The 23,774-nt window shown below is 43.3% G+C and overlaps 1 protein-coding gene across 4 annotated transcripts in view; it reads left to right on the top strand.

Moving 5' to 3' along the window:
* LOC132783110 (adhesion G-protein coupled receptor G1-like) overlaps positions 1–23,774 on the top strand; it is an 84,430-nt gene that overhangs the window by 35,056 nt on the left and 25,600 nt on the right. For all 4 annotated transcript variants that reach the window (XM_067470986.1, XM_060788196.2, XM_067470988.1 and 1 more), the window contains exons 2-6: positions 11,946–12,150; positions 16,543–16,980; positions 19,117–19,246; positions 20,076–20,217; positions 22,545–22,673. In XM_067470986.1, the coding sequence (XP_067327087.1) occupies positions 12,111–12,150; positions 16,543–16,980; positions 19,117–19,246; positions 20,076–20,217; positions 22,545–22,673 (879 nt within the window). In that variant the 5' untranslated portion in view covers positions 11,946–12,110. The remainder of the gene's footprint in view (positions 1–11,945; positions 12,151–16,542; positions 16,981–19,116; positions 19,247–20,075; positions 20,218–22,544; positions 22,674–23,774) is intronic.

Here is a 23,774-nt window from a genome sequence, read left to right on the forward strand (position 1 = left end):
TGTAACTTTAACAGTTCATTCTTTCAAGTAACACAGTATCTTTCTGATGTAGAGCACTTGTTTCAGACAAAGTTTCAATACAGGGATGTTTCCCTTGTTTGATCCTCCCTAGATCAAATACTAAGTAAACTATTCTTTAGCCTCTCCTTAGACTAAAAGAATACCAGCTCGGTTTCACCATTCGGCTGCACTAGCCTGAGGAACTTCCAATAGCCAAACCCAGCTTTTCAAAGCCTCAAAGCTTTGCTTCACAAGTCACTCCGCCACCTTTCCTTTCCTTCTCTCCCAACTCCTAACTCCTCACTCCTCTGAACCTAACTCCTCTGAACCTAAACCCTAACCGATTTTTAACTGTCGTTTTTTTCAAACTCTCCCCTCTAAGCTCCTCCCACTTCCCTCTCTCCTGCATCGGTCTCCATGGCAACGCACATGGAGGACTCCTCTGACTTAGGCCGCTCCAGCCTTACTACAGCCAATCTAAACACAAATACAGTTAAAATCATACAATTTATAATCAACTCCTGTACACCACGACTCAATGCAATGGAATCCTGGGAGTTATAGTTTTACAAGGTCTCTGATCCTGGTACCTCACCAAACTACTAATTTCAGAATTCCATAACAGTGAATCATGGCATTTTCAAATGGTATTAAACTGCATTTATTCTACAGTGTAGATGATAATGATGATGATAAATGCACCCTATAGCTTTGTATGGTCAGTTTTTATTTTTGTCGTGTCAGGAGTGACTTAAGAAACTGCAAGTCGCTTCTGCTTTGAGGGAATTGGCCGTCTGCAAGGACGTTGCCCAGGGGATGCCTGGATATTTTGATGTTTTATCATCCTTGTGGGAGGCTTCTTTCATGTCCCCGCATGGGGAGCTGGAGCTGACAGAGGAAGCTCTTCTGTGCTTTCCCTGGATTCGAACCTCTGACCTTTCAGTCTTAACCAATTGTGCCACTGGTCAGTGTAACTGCATTATATGGTCAGTTAAAGTGGTGGCAAACTTCATTCTACAGCGTAGATGATGATGATGATGATGATGATGATGATGATGATAGATGCACCCTATGGCTTTATGTGGTCAGTGTAACTGCATTACATAGTCAAGTTGCTGATGCTAATGTTGAGGCTGAAGATGATGATGATGATGATGATGATGATAAATGCACCCTATGGCTTTGTATGGTCAGTGTAACTGCATTAATACCTTATAATGCTGTTTAACTGCAGTGGAGAGCATTACATGAGTCTACACTGACCATATAATGTGGGCCCCTTCTACACTGCCAAATATACTCCAGATTATCTGCACTGAACTGGATTGTATGACAGTGTAGATTTACATAATCCAATTCAAAGTGGATAATGTGGATTATCTGGTATGGGAATCTGGATTATATGAGGCCTGAGTCTCTGTTGAGACAGAAAAAAGTTTGTGTGTGTGTGTGTATATCTAGTAATAATAATACATATAATTTATTGTTATTATTATTTATGGCACGGCAATAATAATATATGTAATACATTGTTGTTGTTGTTATTGCCCTGCCATTTATTGTTGTTGTTGTTGTTGTTGTTGTTGTTGTTTTATTTATTTATTTTTGTTGTTGTTTATGGAACAGCAATAATAATAAAAATAATATAATTATGTAATACATTATTATTATTATTATTATTTCCTTGCCATATAATAATATACCTATTATTATTATTATTATTTATGGCACAGCAATAGTAACAATATAATTATGTAATACATTATTGTTATTATTATTATTACTCTGTCATTTATTATTATTATTATTATTATTATTATTATTATTATTGGCACGGCAATAATAATATAATTATGTGATACATTATTATTGTTATTATTATTATTACCCTGCCATTTATTATTAGTATTGTTGTTATTGTTATTGTTGTTGTTTATGGCACAGCAATAATAATAATAATATAATTATGTAATACATTATTATTATTTCCCTGCCATATAATAATATACTTATACTTAATATTTATGACACAGCAATAGTAACAATATAATTATGTAATACATTATTATTATTATTATTGTTATTATTACTCTGCCATTTATTATTATTATTATTCCTAATGGCACAGCAATCATAATAAAAATAATATAATTATGTACTACATCATTATTTTTACTACCCCACCGTATAATAATATTATTATTTATGGCACAGCAATAGTAACAATATAATTATGTAATGCATATTGTTATTATTATTATTACTCTGTTGTTTATTATTATTATTATTATTCCTAATGGTACAGCAATCATAATAAAAATAATATAATTATGTAATACATGATTATTACTACCCTGCCATATAATAATATACTTATACTTATTATTTATGACACAGAAATAGTAACAATATAATTATGTAATACCTTATTGTTATTGTTATTATTACCCTGCCATTTATTATTATTATTATTATTATTATTATTATTCCTAATGGCACAGCAATCATAATAAAAATAATATAATTATGTAATATATCATTATTATTACTACCCCACCGTATAATAATATACTTATTATTATTTATTTCACGGCAATATTAATAATATTAATAGACCGCCCTGAGTCGCCTCCGGGCTGATATGGGCGGGATATAAATAATGTAAATAAATAAATAAATAAAATAATTATGTAATACATTATTATCATTATTATATCATGTAATAATAATAATAGGGGGGCCCGGTAGCGCAGTGGGTTGCTGAGCTTGTTGACCAAAACTAGAGTAACGCAGAGTGTGTTACTGAACAACCTCTCAATAGTACCTCAGCCTGTTTTTTAATAATATGGTGGCAGCGGAAACCTATTAAAGAATCATTTTTAAGTCTCACAGTTCCAGTGGTTCCCAGTTCCGAGCTTGTAAATATACAGTTGGTACAACAACTAGGGGAGCCCCCGGTGGCGCAGTGGGTTAAAGCACTGAGCTGCTGAGCTAGTTGATCGAAAGGTCGCAGGTTCGATTCCGGGGAGCGGCGTGAGCTTCCGCTGTCAGCCCTAGCTTCTGCCAACCTAGCAGTTCGAAAGCATGCAAATGTGAGTAGATCAATAGGTACCGCTCCGGCGGGAAGGTAACGGCGCTCCATGCGGTCATGCTGGCCACATGACCTTGGAGGTGTCTATGGACAACGCTGGCTCTTCGGCTTAGAAATGGAGATGAGCACCACACCCCAGAGTCAGACATGACTGGACTTAATGTCAGGGGACTACCTTTACCTTAATAATAATAATAATAATAATAATAATAATAATAATAATAAGGTACAGCAACAATAACATTATAATATATGGCATTGATTCCTCAGTGTAGATGCACTCTCTGTCCTCCATTGTTTATTTCCTGCCCAGTTGAATTGAGTCCTTTATGTACATTCTTATGCCGACTTTAACCTCTTTGCATGGGCATTACTCCGCTTTGTACTATTTTTAATGGGGAAAGCCCTGCTTTGCCCCATCTGGAGCGTGATATGGTTTCTCTTTCACAAACCTTCCTTTTTGAGAGCGTTACATCAGTGGAAGACGGGACCGCGAGGGAAGTGACATTACTGAATCATTGGCTGCCCACGTTCAGCTTTCGGTCTCTGTCATCGCACATGACGGCCAGGGTTTGCCCCAATTGCACAGTGTAGGCATGCATGTCGAAGGGAATTTTTGCACATCGGGTGGAAAACCTGGGGAAAGAAAGAGATGAACACTCGCCGTGGGAAAAGAGCCTTGTGACTGAATCGTAGAGTCTGTGGTCAAAGTTATGGGCACCAACATTGCTTTGCCAAGAAGAGCACCTTTTGCACAGAGCGGCAAGAACAAGGCTTTCATTGCTTAGGCCAGTAGTGGCATTCAAAAGCATTTAAATTTGCATATATGTATTAATCTTTCAGCAATATAAGTATTATTACACACTGGGTTGCTGTGAGTTTTGGGGGCTGAATGGCCATGTTGCAGCAGCATTCTCTCCTGATGTTTCATCTGTGGCTAGTGGCATCTTCAAGGGCATTTTATTTATTTGTCGTGTCAGAGCAGTGAGTCAATTGTATTACATTACTAAGAGAACAAAACAAACAAACAAACAAAACACAAAGTTTGCAAGCTTGGTAGTTGATTAAATGTCCTTTGACCAGTATCTGGCCTCTCAAAGCCAACCTTAAAAACTCTGGCATAGACACTGAGAACTGGGAAGCCCTGGCCCTTGAGCGCGCCGGCTGGAGGTCAGCTGTGACCAGCAGTGCTGCAGAATTCGAGGAGGCACGAGTGGAGGGTGAAAGAGTGAAGCGTGCCAGGAGGAAGGCGCGTCAAGCCAACCCCAACCGGGACCGCTTCCCACCTGGAAACCAATGCCCTCACTGCGGAAGAAGATGCAGAGCAAGAATAGGGCTCCACAGCCACATACGGACCCACAAGGAAACCCATGATGGAAGACCATCTTACTCGTCCAACGAGGGATCGCCTAAGTAAGTAAGTAAGTAAGGCCACTTGGATACTGGTCAAAGTATCCAAGTGGTGTTGCCGCAAGGAGGTCCTCCATTGTGCATGTGGCAGGGCTCAGGTTGCATTGCAGCAGGTGGTCTGTGGTTTACTCCTCTCCACACTCGCATGTCGTGGATTCCACTTTGTGGCCCCATTTCTTGAGGTTGGCTCTGCATCTCGTGGTGCCAGAGCGCAGTGTGTTCAGCACCTTCCAAGTCGCCCAGTCTTCTGTGTGCCCAGGGGGGAGTCTCTCATCTGGTATCACCCATGGATTGAGGTTCTGGGTTTGAGCCTGCCACTTTTGGACTCTCAGTTGCTGAGGTGTTCCAGCGAGTGTCTCTGTAGATCTTCTAGATTTAAGTTGTTGACGTGCTGGCTGATACCCAAACAGAGGATGGGCTGGAGATGTCTCTGCCTTGGTCCTTTCACTATTGGCTGCTACTTCCCGGCGGATGTCAGGTGGTGCAATACCGGCTAAGCAGTGTAATTTCTCCAGTGGAGTAGGGCACAGACACCCCGTGATAATGCGGCATGTCTCATTAAGAGCCACATCCACTGTTTTAGCGTGGTGAGATGTGTTCCACACTGGGCATGCATACGCAGCAGCAGAGTAGCATAGCACAAGGGCAGATGTCTTCACTGTGTCTGGTTGTGATCCCCAGGTTGTGCCAGTCCGCTTTCGTATGATGTTGTTTCTAGCACCCACTTTTTGCTTGATGTTCAGGCAGTGCTTCTTGTAGGTCAGAGCACGGTCCAGAGTAACTCCCAGGTATTTGGGTGTGTTGCAATGCTCCAGTGGGATTCCTTCCCAGGTCATCCTCAGAGCTCGGGATGCTTGTCTGTTCTTGAGATGAAAGGCACATGTCTGTGTTTTAGATGGATTAGGGATCAGCTGGTTTTTCCCTGTAAGAGGCAGTAAAAGCACCTAGAGCTTCAGAGAGCTTCTGTTCAACCATCTCCAAGCTCCCTGCTTGAGTGGTGATGGCACGATCATCAGCATAGATGAAACTCTCTGTCCCTTCTGGCAGTGGCTGGTCATTTGTGTAAATGTTGAACATGGATGGAGCAAGCACGCTCCCCAGAGGCAGGCCGTTCTTCTGTTTCCACCATCTGCTTCTCTGGCCCTGGAACTCAACAAAGAAGCTCCTGTTTTGTAGCAGGTTTCCTATGAGGCGGGTGAGGTGGTCGTCCTTTGTGATGTTATACATTTTTCTCAGGAGGAGGCGGTGGAGGTTCACAGTCTCATAGGCTGCTGACAGGTCTATGAAGACAGCTCCTGTGATCTGCTGCCTTTCAAAGCCATCTTCTATGTGCTGAGTCAGGTTCAGCACTTGCGATGTGCAGCTTTTGCCTTTCCTGAAGCCAGCTTGCTGTGGGATCAGACAGGGGTCTATTTTTTCTGTAATTCTATGCAAAATAAGTCTCTCCAGAACTTTGTAGAGGTGGCACAACAGGGAGATTGGTCTGTAGCTTTTTGGGTCATTGCGGTCTTTGCCTGGCTTCAAGATGGCGATGACTCTTGCTTTCCTCCAGATTTTGGGGATCTGACAGGATGCAGTGCAGTGGTTCATCAGCTCCAGTAGCCAGCGCCTTGCTTTTGGACCAAAGTTCTTGATTTGTTCCATCCGTAGATCATCCAGGCCAGCTGCTTTGCCATTCTTACTGGCGGGGTTGGGGAACGGACTGATTTTGCCATTTGGGAATTGTAGTTGCTGGAATTTATAGTTCACCAACAATCAGAGAGCATTCTGAACTCCACCAACGATGGAATTGAACCAAACTTGGCACACAGAACTCCCATGACGAACTGAAAATACTGGAAGGGTTTGGTGGGCATTGACATTCAGTTTGGGAGTTGTAGTTCACCTCCATCCAGAGAGCACTGTGGACTCAAACAAGGATGGATCTGGTCCAAACTTGGCACAAATACTTAATATGCCCAAATGTGAACACTGGTGGAGTTTGGGAGAAATCGACCCACAATCACCCACAATCAGAGAGCATTCTGAACTCTACCAACGATGGAATTGAACCAAACTGGGCACACAGAACTCCCATGAACGATAGAAAATACTGGAAGGGTTTGGTGGGCATTGACCTTGACTTTTGGAATTGCAGTTCACCTACGTCCAGAGAGCACTGTGGACTCAAACAATGATGGATCTGTACCAAGCTTGAAATGAAAACTCAATATGTCCAAATGTGAATAGCGGTAGAATGGGGGGGACGGGATAGACCTTGTCATTTGGGAGTTGTCGTTGCTGGGATTTATAGTTCACCTACAATAAAAGAGCATTCTGAACTCCACCAATGATGGAATTGAACCAAACTGGGCACACAGAACTCCCATGAACGATAGAAAATACTGGAAGGGTTTGGTGGGCATTGACCTTGAGTTTTGGAATTGTAGTTCATCTACTTCCAGAGAGCACTGTGGACTAAAAACAATGATGAATCTGGACCAAACTTGGTACAAATACTCAATATGCCCAAATGTGAACACTGGTGGGGTTTGGAGAAAATAGACCTTCACATTTGGGAGTTGTAGTTGTTGGGATTTATAGTTCTCCTACAATCATTCTGAACTCCACCAACAATGGAATTGAACCAAACATTGCACACAGAACTCCCATGACCAACAGAAAATACTGAAAGGGTTTGGTGGGCATTGACCTTGAGTTTTGGAATTGTAGTTCATCTACTTCCAGAGAGCACTGTGGACTAAAAACAATGATGGATCTGGACCAAACTTGATATGAAAACTTCTAACTTCTCCATATCCTTCTTGATCCGCTTTGCTCAGAACTGATAAGGCCTGAGCAAAGCAGAAGAGAGAGGGACTGTATGACTTCCCTCCATGTAAACACCAGACTGGTGTGATATGATGGAACTAAAAGCGCATCTTCCTCATTCCTGTATCTTCTTCTTCTCCTTTGGTGCATTCTTATCGCATCAGCATTTCTGTGATTTGATGCACGCTTTTGCACAGCAAGATTGAGACCAAAAGCCTGGGAAATGGGCCCGTTTGGCTTTGCTGAGAGGAGCCCGCAGTTTCCGCAAATCTATTTCAGCGCCTGTCTGGTCTTTGAGGGATGCGCGACCCTGTTCTTGTCTACGTGCTTTTCGCTGCTTTTGAGAAGAAGAAAGGGTTTGGGTTTAACCACATGCTGATGCTGTTGTTTCTTAGTTGCAAGAGGCCACAAAAAACTTGTTTTTCTGGAGTGCGCAAAGGGGTCACCCTGAAAAAACACATCCTCCAGTCTATATATAATCTCCAAATTGGCTGGCAGAAAGAGGGTGGACTAGATGACTCTTGGGGGTCTCTTTTCTAACTCTATGGTTCTATTATTCTAACCATATCATAGAATCATAGGCTCCTAGAGTTGGAAGAGACTTTGTGGGCCATCCAGTCCACCATCCATCGTGACATTGAGTTCTTTGATGGAGTACTACCTCATTCTTCTGCATGATGCTGGAAGGTTTTATGGCATTGTAAATTAATTAAATCAGCCTCCCCAAATAAAGCGGTACCTAAATTTAATACTTGACAGATGTAACTATATTTCGGACTGCATAGGTCGACAGCAAGCTAGATTAATGGCTGGGAGCTCTCTTCGATCCGGGCTGGCTTCGAACTTATGACCTCTCGTTCAGTAGTGATTTATTAACTAGCTGTACCGCAGCCCTGTCCATGAAAATGAACAAAACTGGGTTACCAGTATTAAAATTCACCTGAATGAAGACAGTAAATAAGAAATTCAGAAATGGGAGAACACCGGACAGCAAAGAATCAAGGGCCAGTTAAGACCTCCCAACAGGGGATGCCTCCAGGCAACAGAGGCCAGGCTACCTCTGTGCAGATTGACAAGTTCAAGTTCACTAATTGAAACATTCACACTTTCTTCAACAGACAAGGGTTCTTTCTCCCACCCTGGACATTATTCTACAGGTATAAATACACTCCACTTGTTTCACTGCCATCAGAACCTTTGAAGATGCCATGAGCCACAGATGCAGGCGAAATGTCAGGAGAGAATGCTGCTGGAATATGCTCATACAGCCCGGAAAACCCACAGCTACCCATTATTGTATTTTTGGATGATGAAAACAAATGACTGCCCCAATACTTTTTTTGCATCTCCAAACCTGATATAATGGCTCATTTCCCCAAATGCCCAAATTGCCAGTATTGCAAGGCATTGTGAGTCAAGATGCCTCATTCACAGACCAGTCAAAGCAGTGTTTCTCAACCTGGGGGTCGGGACCCCTAAGGGGGTCGCGAAGGGGTGTCAGAGGGGTCATCAAAGACCATAAGAAAACACAGTATTTTCTGATGGTCATGGGGATTCCATGTGGGAAGTTTGAGCCAATTCTATCGTTGGTGGAGTTCAGAATGTTCTTTGATTGTAATGGACTACAAATCCCAGCAACTACAACTCCCAAATGTCAAGATCTATTTCCTCCAGACTCCACCAATGTTCACATTTGGGCATATTGAGTATTTGTGCCAAGTTTGGTCCAGATTCACCATTGCATGAGTCCACAGTGCTCTCTGGATATAGGTGAACTTCAACTCCCAAACTCAAGGTCAATGCCCATCAAACCCTTCCAGTGTTTTCCATTGGTCATGGGAGCCAAGTTTGGTTCAAATCCATCTCTGGTGGAGTTCAGAATGCTCTTTGATGATAAGTGAACTATAATCCCAGCAACTACAACTCCCAAATGACAAAATCAATTCTCCCCCAATCCCACTAGCATTCACATTTGGGTGTTTTGGGTTATAACGGTTGCAAAATGACTGTTATGAAGTAGCAATGAAAACTATATTATGGTTGGGGGTTACCACAACATGAGGGACTGTATTAAGGGGTCACGGCATTAGGAAGGTTGAGAACCACTGAGTTAAAGCTTCCAGGAGCATAATAATATTGACATATGCAGACAATTCCAGGATCGCAAACATTTAGCCTTACTTAGGCAATCTCTTGTTGTCCGAGTAGGATAATCTTCCAGGGTGGGTCCATAGGTGACTGTGGAGCCCTATTCTGGATCTGCATCTTCTCCCGCAGTGAGGGCATCAGTTTCCAGGTGGAAGGTGGTCCTGGTCAGGGTTGGCTTGACATGCCTTCCTCTTGGCACGTTTCTCTCTTTCACCCTCCATTCGTGCCTCTTCAAATTCTTCAGCACTGCTGGTCACAGCTGACCTCCAGCTGGAGCTCTCAAGCTCCACTGCTTCCTAGTTCTTGGTGTCTATGCCACAGTTTTAAAGGTTGGCTTTGAGCCCATCTTTCAATCTCTTTTCCGGCCTGCCAACATTCCGTTTTCCATTCTTGAGTTCGGAGTAGAGCAACTGCTTTAGAAGACGGTAGTCGGGCATCCGGACAACGTGGCCGGTCCAGCGGAGTTGATGGCGGAGGACCATCGCTTCAGTGCTGGTGGTTTTTGCTTCTTCCAGCATGCTGACATTCGTCCGCTTGTCTTCCCAAGAGATTTGCAGGATTTTCCGGAGGGAGCGCTGATGGAACCTTTCCAAGAGTTGCATGCGATGTCTGTAGACAGTCCACGTCTCGCAGGCATATACCAGGGTTGGGAGGACAATCTATCTATATATATATAAATGCTCTGTGCATAATGAGTACCTTAAAAACAAAAGAACCAATGAACTAAATCACACCAAATTTGGCAACAAAACGTCTCACAACACAAGGAGTGACCATCACTCAAAAAATTATGATTTTGTCATTTGGGAGTTGTAGTTTGCTGGGATTTATAGTTCTAACATGCACAGATATCTATAACAACAATTACAAAAACTGTAGATTGCAAATCACAATTTCTACAATTGGGGATTGTAGTATATCTATTATTTGTATGTTGCTGTGTTTCTTATTTAGTGAATTACAACATCATAACACCTGATGAAGACATTGCGAAACAAGGGAAACAAGCCGGGAGACCTTGTTGTGTGTCACTGATGTTGTTTATGGAAGAAAATCTTTCGACAACATAGAAAGTGTTATTTTGTGCCACTGTGCCTGACATTGTTTAACTGTTATTTTGGAAGCTCTAAGTTCATTGTGTTGACAAAATATTGATAAACCATGTGTCACTGTTTCTGATGTTGTTTATGGAAGAAGATCTTTCGATAATATAGGAAGTGTTATTTTGTGTCACTGTGCCTGACATTATTTAATTGTGATTTTGGAAGCTCTAGTTTTACTGTGTTAACAAAGTATTGAAAAATGATCTTCCAATTATAAACAGTCTTTAATTAATCGTGTGAATGTTCTCATGTTACGTTCAATGTAGAAATTCTTAGAATATAGGAATTGTGATTTGCAATCTACAGTTTTTGTAATTGGGATTTATAGTTCACCTACAATCAAAGAGCATTCTGAACTCCACCGACGAAGGAATTGAACCAAACTTGGCACACAGTTCCACCATGACCAACAGAAAATACTGGAAGGGTTTGGTGGCCAGTGTCCTTTGATTTTGGAGTTGTAGTTCAACTACATCCAGAGATCACTGTGGACTCAAACAAGGATGAATCTGGACCAAACTTGTCACGAATACTCAATATGCCCAAATGTAAACACTGGTGGAGTTTGGGGAAAATAGAATCTTGATATTTGGGAGTTGTAGTTGCTGGGATTTATAGTTCACCTACAATCACAGAGAATTCTGAACCCCACCAACAAAAGAATTGGGCCAAACCTCCCACACAGAACCCTCATGTGGGCCACAGCAACACGTGGCAGGGGACAGCTAGTAGCTTTATAAACAAGCACCTTGGTCTCCCTATGGATGTCCCGGTCCTCAAACACTCTCTGCTTCATTTGGAAGAATACTGCACTCGCAGAGCTCATGTGGTGTTGTATTTCAGTGTCAATGTTGACTTTGGTGGAGAGGTGGCTGCCAAATTAGCGGAAATGGTCAACATTTTCTAATGTTACACCTTTAAGCAGTATTTCTGGCATTGGAAAGGGATTGGCTGGTGACTGCTGGAAGAGCACTTTGGTTTCCTCGATGTTCAATGACAGGCCGAGCTTCTCGTATGCTTCTGTGTTTAGAGTGGCTTGTAGATCTTCTTCTGAATGCGCACAGACGACTTTGTCATCAGCATACTGGAGTTCTATAACATGTTGTTGTAACCTTGGTTTTGGCTTTCAGTCTGCTGAGGCTAAATAGCTTGCCATCTGTCCGATAGATAGATAGATAGATAGATAGATAACAGAGAGTGTTTGAGGTGAATAGCTCCTTGTTCGTCATTTCTCCAAATTGCCAGTATTGCAATGCATTGAGATTCAAGATGCCTCATTCACAGACCAGTTAAAGCTTCCAGGAACATAATAATTTTGAAGTTTGCAAACAATTCCAGCATCACAAATGTTTAACCACCATTCTTTTTTTTAATATATACAGATAGAAAATGATGGGGTTTTTCACACCCAGACTTTCCGATCTTTGGAGCTGATCCGAAGAAGAATTTCGAGCGTTCATGGGCTTATGCAGCCAAGCTTGGAGTTGCTCTTTGCTGTAAGACCCTCACCGTAAAAGATACCCTTGGCACAAAATCAAGCAGCAAGGATGTTCTTCCTTCTATTGCCTCTGCTTTTCCAGTTCCCAGGTAAGCAAAACAACATGTTGTGTGTTATCTTTATGCATGGAAAAATAATAAATAATAAATGTATTGTCGAAGGCTTTCATGACTGGAATCACTAGGTTCTTGTGGGTTTTTTCGGGCTATAGAGCCATGTTCTAGAGGCATTTCTCCTGACGTTTCGCCTGCATCTATGGCAAGCATGGATGCTTGCCATAGATGCAGGCGAAACGTCAGGAGAAATGCCTCTAGAACATGGCTCTATAGCCCGAAAAAACCCACAAGAACCTAATAAATAATAAACTTTATTTATAACCCGTCACCATCTTTCCAAAGGGGACACGGGACTGTTAGAGGCCAAGCCCTAAACAATACAACATGATTAAACACAACATAGACAAGATAATAAATCACAACAAAATATATTTTATTTATTTGTTTTTTTATTTATTTGTCGTATCAGGGCAACCAGTCAATTGTATTACATTTCTAACAGAACAAAACAAACAAACAGACCAAACACAACATTTGCAAGTTTGGTAGTTGATTAAATGTCCTTTGACCAGAATCTGGCCCCTTGGAGTGCCTCTGGTGTTACTATAAGAAGGTCCTCCCTTGTGCATGTGGCAGGGCTCAGGTTGCATTGCAGCAGGTGGTCAATGGTTTGCTCTTCTCCGCACTCACATGCCGAGGATTCCACTTTGTGGCCCCATTTCTCAAGGTTGGCTCTGCATCTCGTGGTGCCAGAGCGCAGTCTGTTTAGCGCCTTCCAAGTCGCCCAGTCTTCTGTGTGCCCAGGGGGGAGTCTCTCATTGGGTATCAGCCATTGATTGAGGTTCTGGGTTTGAGCCTGCCACTTTTGGACTCTCGCTTGCTGAGGTGTTCCAGCGAGTGTCTCTGTAGATCTTAGAAAACTATTTCTAGATTTAAGTCGTTGACGTGCTGGCTGATACCCAAACAGGGGATGAGCTGGAGATTTTTCTGCCTTGGTCCTTTCACTATTGCTGCTACTTCCCGGCGGATGTCAGGTGGTGCAATACCGGCTAAGCAGTGTAATTTCTCCAGTGGTGTAGGGCGCAGACACCCCGTGATAATGCGGCATGTCTCATTAAGAGCCACATCCACTGTTTTAGCGTGGTGAGATGTGTTCCACACTGGGCATGCGTACTCAGCAGCAGAGTAGCATAGTGCAAGGGCAGATGTCTTCACTGTGTCTGGTTGTAATCCCCAGGTTGTGCCAGTCAGCTTTCGTATGATATTGTTTTTGGCACTCACTTTTTGCTTGATGTTCAGGCAGTGCTTCTTGTAGGTCAGAGCACGGTCCAGAGTGACTCCTAGGTATTTGGGTGCGCTGCAATGCTCCAATGGGATTCCTTCCCAGGTAATCCTCAGAGCTCACGATGCTTGTCTGTTCTTGAGATGAAAAGCAGATGTCTGTGTTTTAGATGGATTAGGGATTGGCTGGTTTTCCCCGTAATAGGCAGTAAGAGCAACTAGAGCTTCAGAGAGCTTCTATTCAATAATCTCAAAGCTCCCTGCTTGAGCGGTGATGGCACGATCATCAGCATAGATGAAACTCTCTGTGTCTTCTGGCAGTGGCTGGTCATTTGTGTAAATGTTGAACATGGATGGGGCAAGCGCGCACCCTGAGGCAGGCCGTTCTTCTGTTTCCGCCATCTGCTTCTCAACGTCTTCGTAGACGGCTGATTCTCTCACTCCAGAAGCGACCAGAAGTGACTTGCAACAAAATATATAAAATAACAATAAAATAATATAAAACAACATAATAAAATCAAACACAGAGGGCAGGCCAGATGTATAAGGCGCAGCTGGCTGGGTGTCAGCTGCATTAAGATCACTACTGACTGAAAGGTCATGATTTGGAAGCCAGCCCAGGTCAGAGTGCTGTTGACCTTTCCAGTCTGAAAGACAGTTGCATCTGTCAAGTAGGAAATGTAGGTACCACTTATGTGGGGAGGCTAATTTAACTGATTTAAAAGGCCATAAAAATCTCCAGGAAGTATGCAAAGAATGAGGAAGTCCTTCATCAGTGTCACAAATGGAAGGTGAAGCAACAGCTCCCCTGGTGGCCAGACGTTGAAATGTTAAATAGCCTCTGAGTGTCTTTCTAAACTTGTTGTTTAGGGACTGTGGCGCAGCTGGCTGGGAGTCAGCTACATTAAGATCACTACTGACAGAAAGGTTATGAGTTCGAAGCCAGTCTGGGTCGGAGTGAGCTTCCGACCAAAATTGTGTAGCTTGTTGTTGACCTTTCCAACCCAAAAGACTGTTGTATCTGTCAAGTAGGAAATTTAGGTGCCACTTATGTGGGGAAACTAATTTAAATGATTTACGAGGCCATAAAAATCTCCAGGAAGTATGCAAAGAATGAGGAAGTACTTCATCAGTGTCACAAACGGACGGTGAAGCGACAGCTCCCCTGGTGGCCAGAAGCTGGAATGTTAAATAGCCTCTGAGTGTCTTTCTAAACTTGTTGTTTAGGGACTATGGCGCAGCTGGCTGAGAGTCAGCTGCATTAAAATCACTACTGACCGAAAGGTCATGAGTTCGAAGCCAGCCCGGTTTGGAGTGAGCTTCCGACCAAAATTGTTCAGATTTAACATAAAATACAAGACAAAAACACATAATAACGTCCTGAATGTACTTTAATGTTTACATACCTAGATATGCAAATTTTCTGTTCCTGGTTTGAAAGTGTTATTACCTGTTTAATTGTGCAGTTCTTACTTTGAATGCAGCTGTTCTCTCCCAGAAACTTTGTTTTTGTGGCTGCAACAAACTAGGTTGAAATGGTTGAGACTCAATGAGATATTCATTGGAAAACTAGAGCAAATTGTGCTGCAAAACGCCTATAACGATCCAATCCATGTACCACCAAATTATAAGGAATCAAACCACTACAGATTAGCTCATCAAAAATATAGAGGGAGACTAGTTGTTGTAAAAAGGTAAAGGTAGTCCCCTGACATTAAGTCCAGTCATGTCTGACTCTGGGGTGTGGTGCTCATCTCCATTTCTAAGCCGAATAGCCAGCGTTGTCCGTAGACACCTCCAAGGTCATGTGGCCGGCATGACTGCATGGAGAGCTGTTACCTTCCTGCCGGAGCGGTACCTATTGATCTACTCACATTTGCATGTTTTCGAACTGCTAGGTTGGCAGAAGCTAGGGTTGACAGCGGAAGCTCACGCCGCTCCCCGGAATCGAACCTGCGACCTTTCGATCAACAAGCTCAGCAGCTCAGTGCTTTAACCCACTGCGCCACCGGGGGCTCCCCTAGTTGTTGTACCAACTGTAAATTTACAAGCTAGGAACTGGGAACCACTGGAACTGTGAGACTTAAAAATGATTCTTTAATAGGTTTCCGCTGCCACCATATTATTAAAGAACAGGCTGAGGTACTATTGAGAGGTTGTTCAGTAACACACTCTGTGTTACTCTAGTTTTCTTAGAGGCTGGTAAAAAAAACTGACTTGAATAACACTTTTTCCACAAAGGTATTCACACTGAGGCTGGTATAAGTTGATAAAAATAAGAAGAACGTTTATTGAACAGATTTCAAATATTCAGGTACAAAAGCTTAATGGTTTCAGTAAAAATCTGGCATACAAAGCTTGTGGTTACATTTAAGAAGAGATCTTAAAAACTTTTGGGTTACAAGTCTTAAAGTTTCCACACAGAAAATTACTTCAGGAAATGAATCTCTGAAAGTAACTCCCACAAAAAATCCCCCTTAGGAAACTAGCCAAAACCTGAATTAGCCTTCCTTAACAGACCACTAATGAGGTGCTGCTCCCCACAGTATTCTAGCTAGATTTTTGTATAGCTATCCTGAATACTAAACAAAAGGCTGAAACCATTAAGCTTTTGTACCTGAATATTTGAAACCTGTTCAATAAACATTCTTGTTTATTGAAGTCCTTCTTCAAAACCCCAAACTGCTCTCACTAACACCCTTTCCAAGCTCCAACTCCCAACTCTCAACTGGCAATCTGAGAACTCAAGACTCAGTTTAAAAGTCACTTTTTCCCCTTCAGATCACTTAGGCTCCACGCCCATCGTTCTAACCAATCCTAGTGGTCTAACTTTCCCTCCAAGACTAGAACATGCCCCCTTAAGGCAAACCTAATCTAAGATGGCATCTCCCTATCTCCCTTCTCTAAAATGGATGCCGTGGCATCGCCAGGCCCACCTCCTTAGGCCTAAGCTAGCTTGCCAAGTTAAGGGATTCATTACAACGTCCCTCCTGCAAAGACCTTTTCCATGTTTTTATGATACAACCAATTAGGAAATAATGACATTGATAACCCAGCAACAAAAACTCTGTGTTACATAGTGTTATTACTAGGTGTAGAATTCCTATTGATTTACTCATTTCTTCTGGGCATGTTGCGATGCAGGCGTTCGTGGAAACGACACGAATCAGGAAGATTTCCGGTTCTGTGCAGACCGAAAACAAACCGACTTGGGCTTCGTCCACTACCGAATCCAGAAGGACCTGATCCGCATCGTGAACCGAGTGGATGGTTTGGATATAAGTGCCCCGTTTCCTCCGGAGGATACCATTGGATCCCAAACGTGGGACCTGCCCGACCGTGTGGGGAACTACCGCTTCTGCATCTTCTGGTTCCAAGACGCTCGCCTTTTCAGACTCACCTACGGGAGCAAAAATTTCACGCTCAGCACGCAGGCGGAGTATTCCCTCTACTTGCCCCTTATCTCCGGGACGCCCAACGAGAGCAATACTTGCCCTCTTTACAACATCTCCTATGCCTATAGCAAGGGCGCCCACAACGTCTCGCTTGCAAGCGCATCCATCTACAGCTTCACCTTCAAAGGTTTGTTGGGTTGTTTTAGGAAGGGGAAGATGTGCCCTTTGAGGACATTTCTGGGGTTCCTTGGCACTCTCTGAAAACCTTTAACTGCCTTGATTCAATGCTATGGAATCATAAGGGTTGTAGTTTTACAAGATCTTGATCCTTCGCTGTTAAAGAATGCTATGCCTCACCAAACTATAAATCCCAGGATCACATAGGATTGAGCCGTAGCAATTAAATTAGAGATGATGTCCCTCAAATAGGAGTTCCAGGTGCAGCTCCTGAAGCAACTTCCCCTTTTGGATTGCTGTGAGTTTTTCGGGCTGTATGGCCATGTCCCAGTAGCATTCTCCCCAGATGTTTCACTTACATAATCTATATAAATAAAAACAGACTTGTCTGTTTGAAGTAAGTGTGAATGTTGCAAGCAAGCTTGAGTTAGCATTGGAGTAGCCATGAAGTTTTCAAAGTCAATCAATGAGGATATCTGCAGAGAGGTAGCCTGGCCTCTGTTGCCTGGAGGCATCCTCTGTTTGGGAGGTGTTAACTGGCAGTTGATTGTTTGCTGTCTGGAGTTCCCATGCTTCTTTGCATGTCCCTCAAGTTCCACATCATCACCTACTTAACCCTTCAGTAGTTGCATGACCACATGTCCATTAGATCTGTATTTTCCAACAGAGTTTGGATAATGGGGTTGCAACCAATGCAATCCTATCTAACAGTGAATTACCTATCTTGTATGTATGTGTGTGTGTTTGTATATGTATATGTGCGCAATATATACACACACACACAGAGAGAGAGAGAGAGAGAGAGAGAGAGAGAGTTTTCTTGACCTAAGTATGGTGGAAGATTTTGCTGGAGGTGACCCTTCAGTGGTCTCCTTCCCAGAAATAATGGTCACCTCTGTCCCAGGGAATGGGATAGTGTCTATCAGCCATTGACTTGTGTGGCCATGGAGTGGTAAATCCATTCTGGGTTTTAGTCTAAGGCAGCTTTCCTAGATGCTGAACCTTTAATAAGTTCAGCACCTTGGAGAGCACCTATAGCTTTCTAGAGGAGATCCATGGCTATAGTGGTGTGAAATCCACCCCCTTGAATGGCACAAGGATTGTAGAAGAAACCATGAAATCCTGTGACCAGGGGCGGCTCGTCCATTACGCGAAGTAAGCCATCGCAGAACACTTTTTTGGCCAGGGGCGCAGAGGTAAATGCCCCTCGACCGCCACTTGAGGAGCTCCCCCTCAGCTCACAACAGCCCTAGCAGTCCCGGGGGAGCCTCGGCTTTCTTGGGATCCTCTTCCCAAAGGGCCCGGGCCCTTGAGCCTCGCCTAGCCCCTCTCATTCCTGCTCCACCCGGCCACCGGGTGCGCGAGCAAAGCCGGCGCTCAATCGTTCTCCGCGTTCGATCCCTTCCCCATGACCGGCTCCCTTTCCCAATTCCCCGGTGCTCCACCCGCCTCCTCTCCTCTCCCCAATCCGCGGGTGGGCCAAGGGGCGGAGCCGCCGCGCCTGGCCCGCTTCGGATCCGGAGGCGTGTCTGAAGACCCCAGCGTGCGCACCAAAAGTCGCCTCTTCTCCTGAATTTCTCTTCAGCCATTGGGACCAAGAGAGAGAGAGAGAGAGAGAGAGAGAGGGAGCCCCTCTGGCTGGAGGTATCTCCCACCTCCGCTCCCTCCTTTGTTTTTGCGCCTACCTTCAGGAAAGGTGGGCATCTCCACCTCTCTCTCTCTCTCTCTCTTTCTCCCTCTTGGTCCCAATGGTTGAGGAGAAAGTCAGGAGAAGAGGTGACTTTTGGTGCACACGCCGGGGTCTTCAGGCACGCCTCCGGACCCAAAGCGGGCCAGGCAAGGGAGCAAGTGCGGCAAGTGTAGTTACTGGGATGTATAGTTCACCTACAATCAAAGAGCATTCTGAACTCCACCAATGATGGAATTGAACCAAATATGACACACAGAACTCCCACGACAAACAGAAAATATATATCAATGATTGGTTGGGGGGGGGGGGGCGCCAAAATATTGTTTGCTTACCGTTGAAAATTACCTAGGGCTGCGTCTGCCTGTGACCATACTATCTGGGGGATTCTGGGCGCCGCAATCCAAAATAATTCCAAGTTTTGCAATGAGGCTCATTATCTTTTGCTTTCGTTCTTAGATTCGGGGAAGCTTGACCCAAAGGAAGTGGAAAAGGAGCTCAGGCGAACGGAAGAAACCCTAAAGAAGTTGGAAGATACTATGAAGCTTCCTGTTCAAGGAAGGACGCCCAAACGTGGGAATCCTTTTGTGTGAGTTCTTCAAGAGGTGGGAATTGGGGAGACATTTTCTTTGGAGTCCTTCTGAACTCACTTATCAAGCTCATGTTAAACAGGCAAAGAGGAGAAGGGGGAAAAGCATGGCAAAGGCTCTCCATCTGGCTCTAACCTTAAGATGCTCAGACCTGGGGTTTTCTCGAGGGCTGTCGAGCAATGTTTGATTTCCATATTTGGAGAGCAGAAACATCCAACTCTTCATAATTCATGATAATTCCTAGGGAGGAGAAAGAGAGGAGAGGAAAACCAGAATGAGTAAGAAATAATAATAATAATAATAATAATAATAATAATAATAATAATAATAATAATGGGTTTTTGTAGGTTTTTTGAAAATGAACAAAATCTGGCTACCAGTATTAAAAAAAACTCCAAAATTAGAACAGCAAAACAACAGAGGGGAAACAAACAAGGACATCTAATCACCTCTCAACAAAAGATTGCCCCAGGCACTGCCAGACCATCAATGGCTAATCAAGGTGGTCAGTTGAAACATTCACAACTAGCTCCAGGAGACAAGAGTCTTTTATCCCACCCCGATAATTCCACAGATATATAAACCCTTTTCCCAAGTTCCAATAGACCTCACTACCTCTGAGGATGCTTTGTATAGATGCAGGCGAAATGTCAGGAGAGAATGCCTCTAGAACATGCCCATATAGCCCGAAAAAACTACAACAACCCAGTGATTCCGGCCATGAAAGCCTTCGACAATACGGTCTCCGTCTTCTTCTTTGGTGCACTTTTTGAACCAGGAGGCCTTGTTACCATTCAGCCAGACTTTTCTTTCCACCTTTCCCAACAGGCATCTTCTCAATTTGGAGTCCAAACTGGGAGGAATGGAGTTCTCGGGGGAGAATAAAACTTTGCGAGCAGGGATGCTTCTGAATGCAAGCGTCTGGAAAATCCAAACCCCCAAAGACTTACACATCAAGTCTGAACTAGAGGTGAGCAAAGAGTTGAGAATTGGGAAAAATATGTATAAGCTATCCAGGTGTTGACTATTTGTTTGAATTCTTCTTTGGTGATTTCTCCCTTTTTGCACTTCTTGTGCATGTCTCTTTTGTGTCTTAGCACAGTTAGGGGTTATGGGACCCCTCCCCTCAGCACCAACTGTTGCATTGGGCCAGAGTGAAGAGAGAGGGGGCCAGGGGACTGTTCCACCTTGTCTCTTGTGCTATGCTAATAATATAATATAATATAATATAATATAATATAATATAATATAATATATTGTATATGCATATAATATTTATAATATTATAATGTAATACAATAATAATACTTAATAATAATATGATATGATAATTATATATTTTATATTACATGTAATATTGCTAATATTACAATATAATGGTATAGTATAATATAGTAATATATAATACTGATATTGTACTATGCTAATAATTGTATATATTGTATTTATTTGTTTATCGTGTCATCAGCATCCATACCATTGTGTTACAATTCTAACAGAGCAAAACAGACACACAGATTAAAAAGAAAAAGAAAAAGAAAACACACAGGTTTTGCAGACTTGGTAGTTGGTTAAAGGTCCTTTGACCAGTATCTGGCCACTTGGAGTGCCTCTGGTGTTGCCACAAGAAGGTCCTCCATTGTGTATGTGGCAGGGCTCAGGTTGCATTGCAGCAGGTGGTCAGTGGTTGGCTCTTCTCCGCACTCGCATGCCGTGGATTCCACCCTGTAGCCCCATTTCTTGAGGTTGGCTCTGCATCTTGTGGTGCCAGAGCGCAGTCCGTTCAGCGCCTTCCAAGTCACCCCGTCTTCTGTGTGCCCAGGGGGGAGTCTCTCATCTGGTATCACCCATGGATTGAGGTGCTGGGTTTGGGCCTGCCACTTTTGGACTCTCGCTTGCTGGGGTGTTCCGGCAAGTGTCTCTGTAGATCTAAGAAAACTATGTCTTGATTTAAGTCATTGACGTGTTGGCTGATACCCAAACGGGATGAGCTGGAGATTTCTCTGCCTTGGTCCTTTCACTATTGGCGGATGTCAGGTGGTGCAATACCGGCTAAGCAGTGTAATTTCTCCAGTGGTGTCGGGCGCAGACACCCTGTGCTAATGCAGCATGTCTCATTAAGAGCCACATCTACTGTTTTAGTGTGGTGAGATGTGTTCCACACTGGGCATGCATACTCAGCAGCAGAGTAGCACAGCGCAAGGGCAGATGTCTTCACTGTGTCTGGTTGTGATCCCCAGGTTGTGCCAGTCAGCTTTCGTATGATGTTGTTTCTAGCGCCCACTTTTTGCTTGATGTTCAGGCAGTGCTTCTTGTAGGTCAGAGCACGGTCCAAAGTGACTCCCAGGTATTTGGGTGCGCTGCAATGCTCCAGTGGGATTCCTTCCCAGGTCATCCTCAGAGCTCGGGATGCTTGTCTGTTCTTAAGGTGAAAGGCGCATGTCTGTGTTTTAGATGGATTAGGGATTAGTTGGTTTTCCCTGTAATAGGCAGTAAGAGCACCTAGAGCTTACATATATATTGTTTGTATGTATGTATGTATGTATGTATGGATATATATATATATATATATATATATATATATATATATAGTGTAAGCTACTCTGAGTCCCCTTCGGGGTGAGAAGGGCAGCATATACATGTCGTAAATAAATAAATAAATAAATAAAATTATTATTATTATTATTATTATTATTATTATTATTATTGAGCAGTGGCGCAGTGGGTTAAATCCTTGTGCTGGCAGGACTGATGACTTGAAGGTTAGGTTGCTGACCTGAAGGTTGTTTTTAAAGTCCCTGGCAAGCCTGAGCTCGTTTTGTGCTTTAGCCTTGCGGACTTTTTCCCTACAGGTGTTGACTATTTGTTTGAATTCTTCTTTGGTGATTTCTCCCTTTTTGCACTTCTTGTGCATGTCTCTTTTGTGTCTTAGCACAGTTAGAAGTTCTTTGGACATCCATTCGGGCTTCTTTGCACTTGTCCTATTTTTTCTCTTTGTTGGCACGGTTTGCAATTGCGCCTTGAGTATTTCACTCTTGAGAAATTCCCATGCAAACGTGACTCCCTTGTCTTTTAGTGTCCACGGAATGCTGCTCAGTGTTTCCTTCGTTTTTCGGAAATCAGCTCTCCTAAAGTCCAAAATCCTGTCGTTCTATGTGATGAAATTGAATCCAACGTGCTTTAAATAGAGGGACTTCTCTCCAATTTCCAAGCTAGCAACCCCATCCCATAATGACATAAATTGTCTTTCACTCGAGTCTCAGACTCCAAAGCCTTGTGTTTTCTTTCCTTCTACAGGAGGGCGAAGAGGACCGTGGGTTTGAAGTGACTCTCCCGAAAGTTGTGTTCGAGCTGCAGAGGCGTGGGCGCAGGAGCAGCAACACAAAGGTGGTGCAATTATCAGCCAGGAGCCAGACGCTCTTCCAGGTACGGATACCAGAAATGATGGTCAGTTCTTTTGATCACTCCTAATACTGGATTTGAAAGACTTCAGGTGCATCTACACTGGAGCATTATTATAATTGGAGGCCACTTTACCTTCCATGGCTAAAGGCTATTGGATCCTGGGATTTGTCATCGAGGCACCAGCACCCTTTGGGAGACAAGGTTGAAGATTTTGGAGAACTACAACTCTCAGTATTCCAGAGCATTGAGCCATGACCATTGAAGTGGTGCCAAATTGCATTCATTCCGCAGTGTAGATGCACCCAAAGATACATGGATCACTGAGTTGCTGTGAGATTTTTTGGGCTGTATGTTCCAGCAGCATTCTCTCCTGATGTTTTGCCTGCATCTGTGGCTAACTGCATCTTCAGAGGTTGTGTTGGCAATGAGGCAAGTGTTGTTGTTGTGTGTGTTTATCTATCTACCTATCTATCTATTAGGCTTGTTTGATCCAAAAAAATGGTTCAAAACTCATTTTGGATGTAGGGAGCGCTGGTGGTTCGATTCTAAAGTCAATTCCGATTTTCACATTAAAAATGTTCAAAACTTTTCGAAACTTCCGACACTTCCGAATCCTTTCATTAATGGTTTGAAAGTGTTATTTCCTGTTTCATTGGGTGGTCATTACTTTGAAAGTAGTTGTTTTACTCCAGAAGCGGGGAAAAGCAAGCAGAGGAGATTCCTACCTTCTTTGGTTTAAAATTGGCTTCTCTGGCTTTAAAACTGGCTTCTCTGCTTTAGCCAAGGCCAGGAAATTCCTTCCTTTTCTGGTTTAAAACTGGCTTCTCTGGCTTGAGCCGAGGCTAGGGACCAGAAGTGGGGAAAAGCAAGGGGAGGAAATTCCTTCCTTCTGTGGTTTAAAACTGGCTTCTCTGGCTTTAAAACTGGCTTCTCTGCTTGAGCCAAGGCCAAGAAATTCCTACCTTCTCTGGTTTAAAACTGGCTTCTCTGCTTGAGCCGAGGCCAAGAAATTCCTTCCTTCTCTGATTTAAAACGGTTGTCTCTGGCTTGAGCCAAGGCCAGGAAATTCCTACCTTCTCTGGTTTAAAACTGGCTTCTCTGGCTTGAGCCAAGGACAAGAAA

This window comes from Anolis sagrei, chromosome 8 (assembly GCF_037176765.1).
Source record: "Anolis sagrei isolate rAnoSag1 chromosome 8, rAnoSag1.mat, whole genome shotgun sequence".
Classification (NCBI taxonomy): domain Eukaryota; kingdom Metazoa; phylum Chordata; class Lepidosauria; order Squamata; family Dactyloidae; genus Anolis; species Anolis sagrei.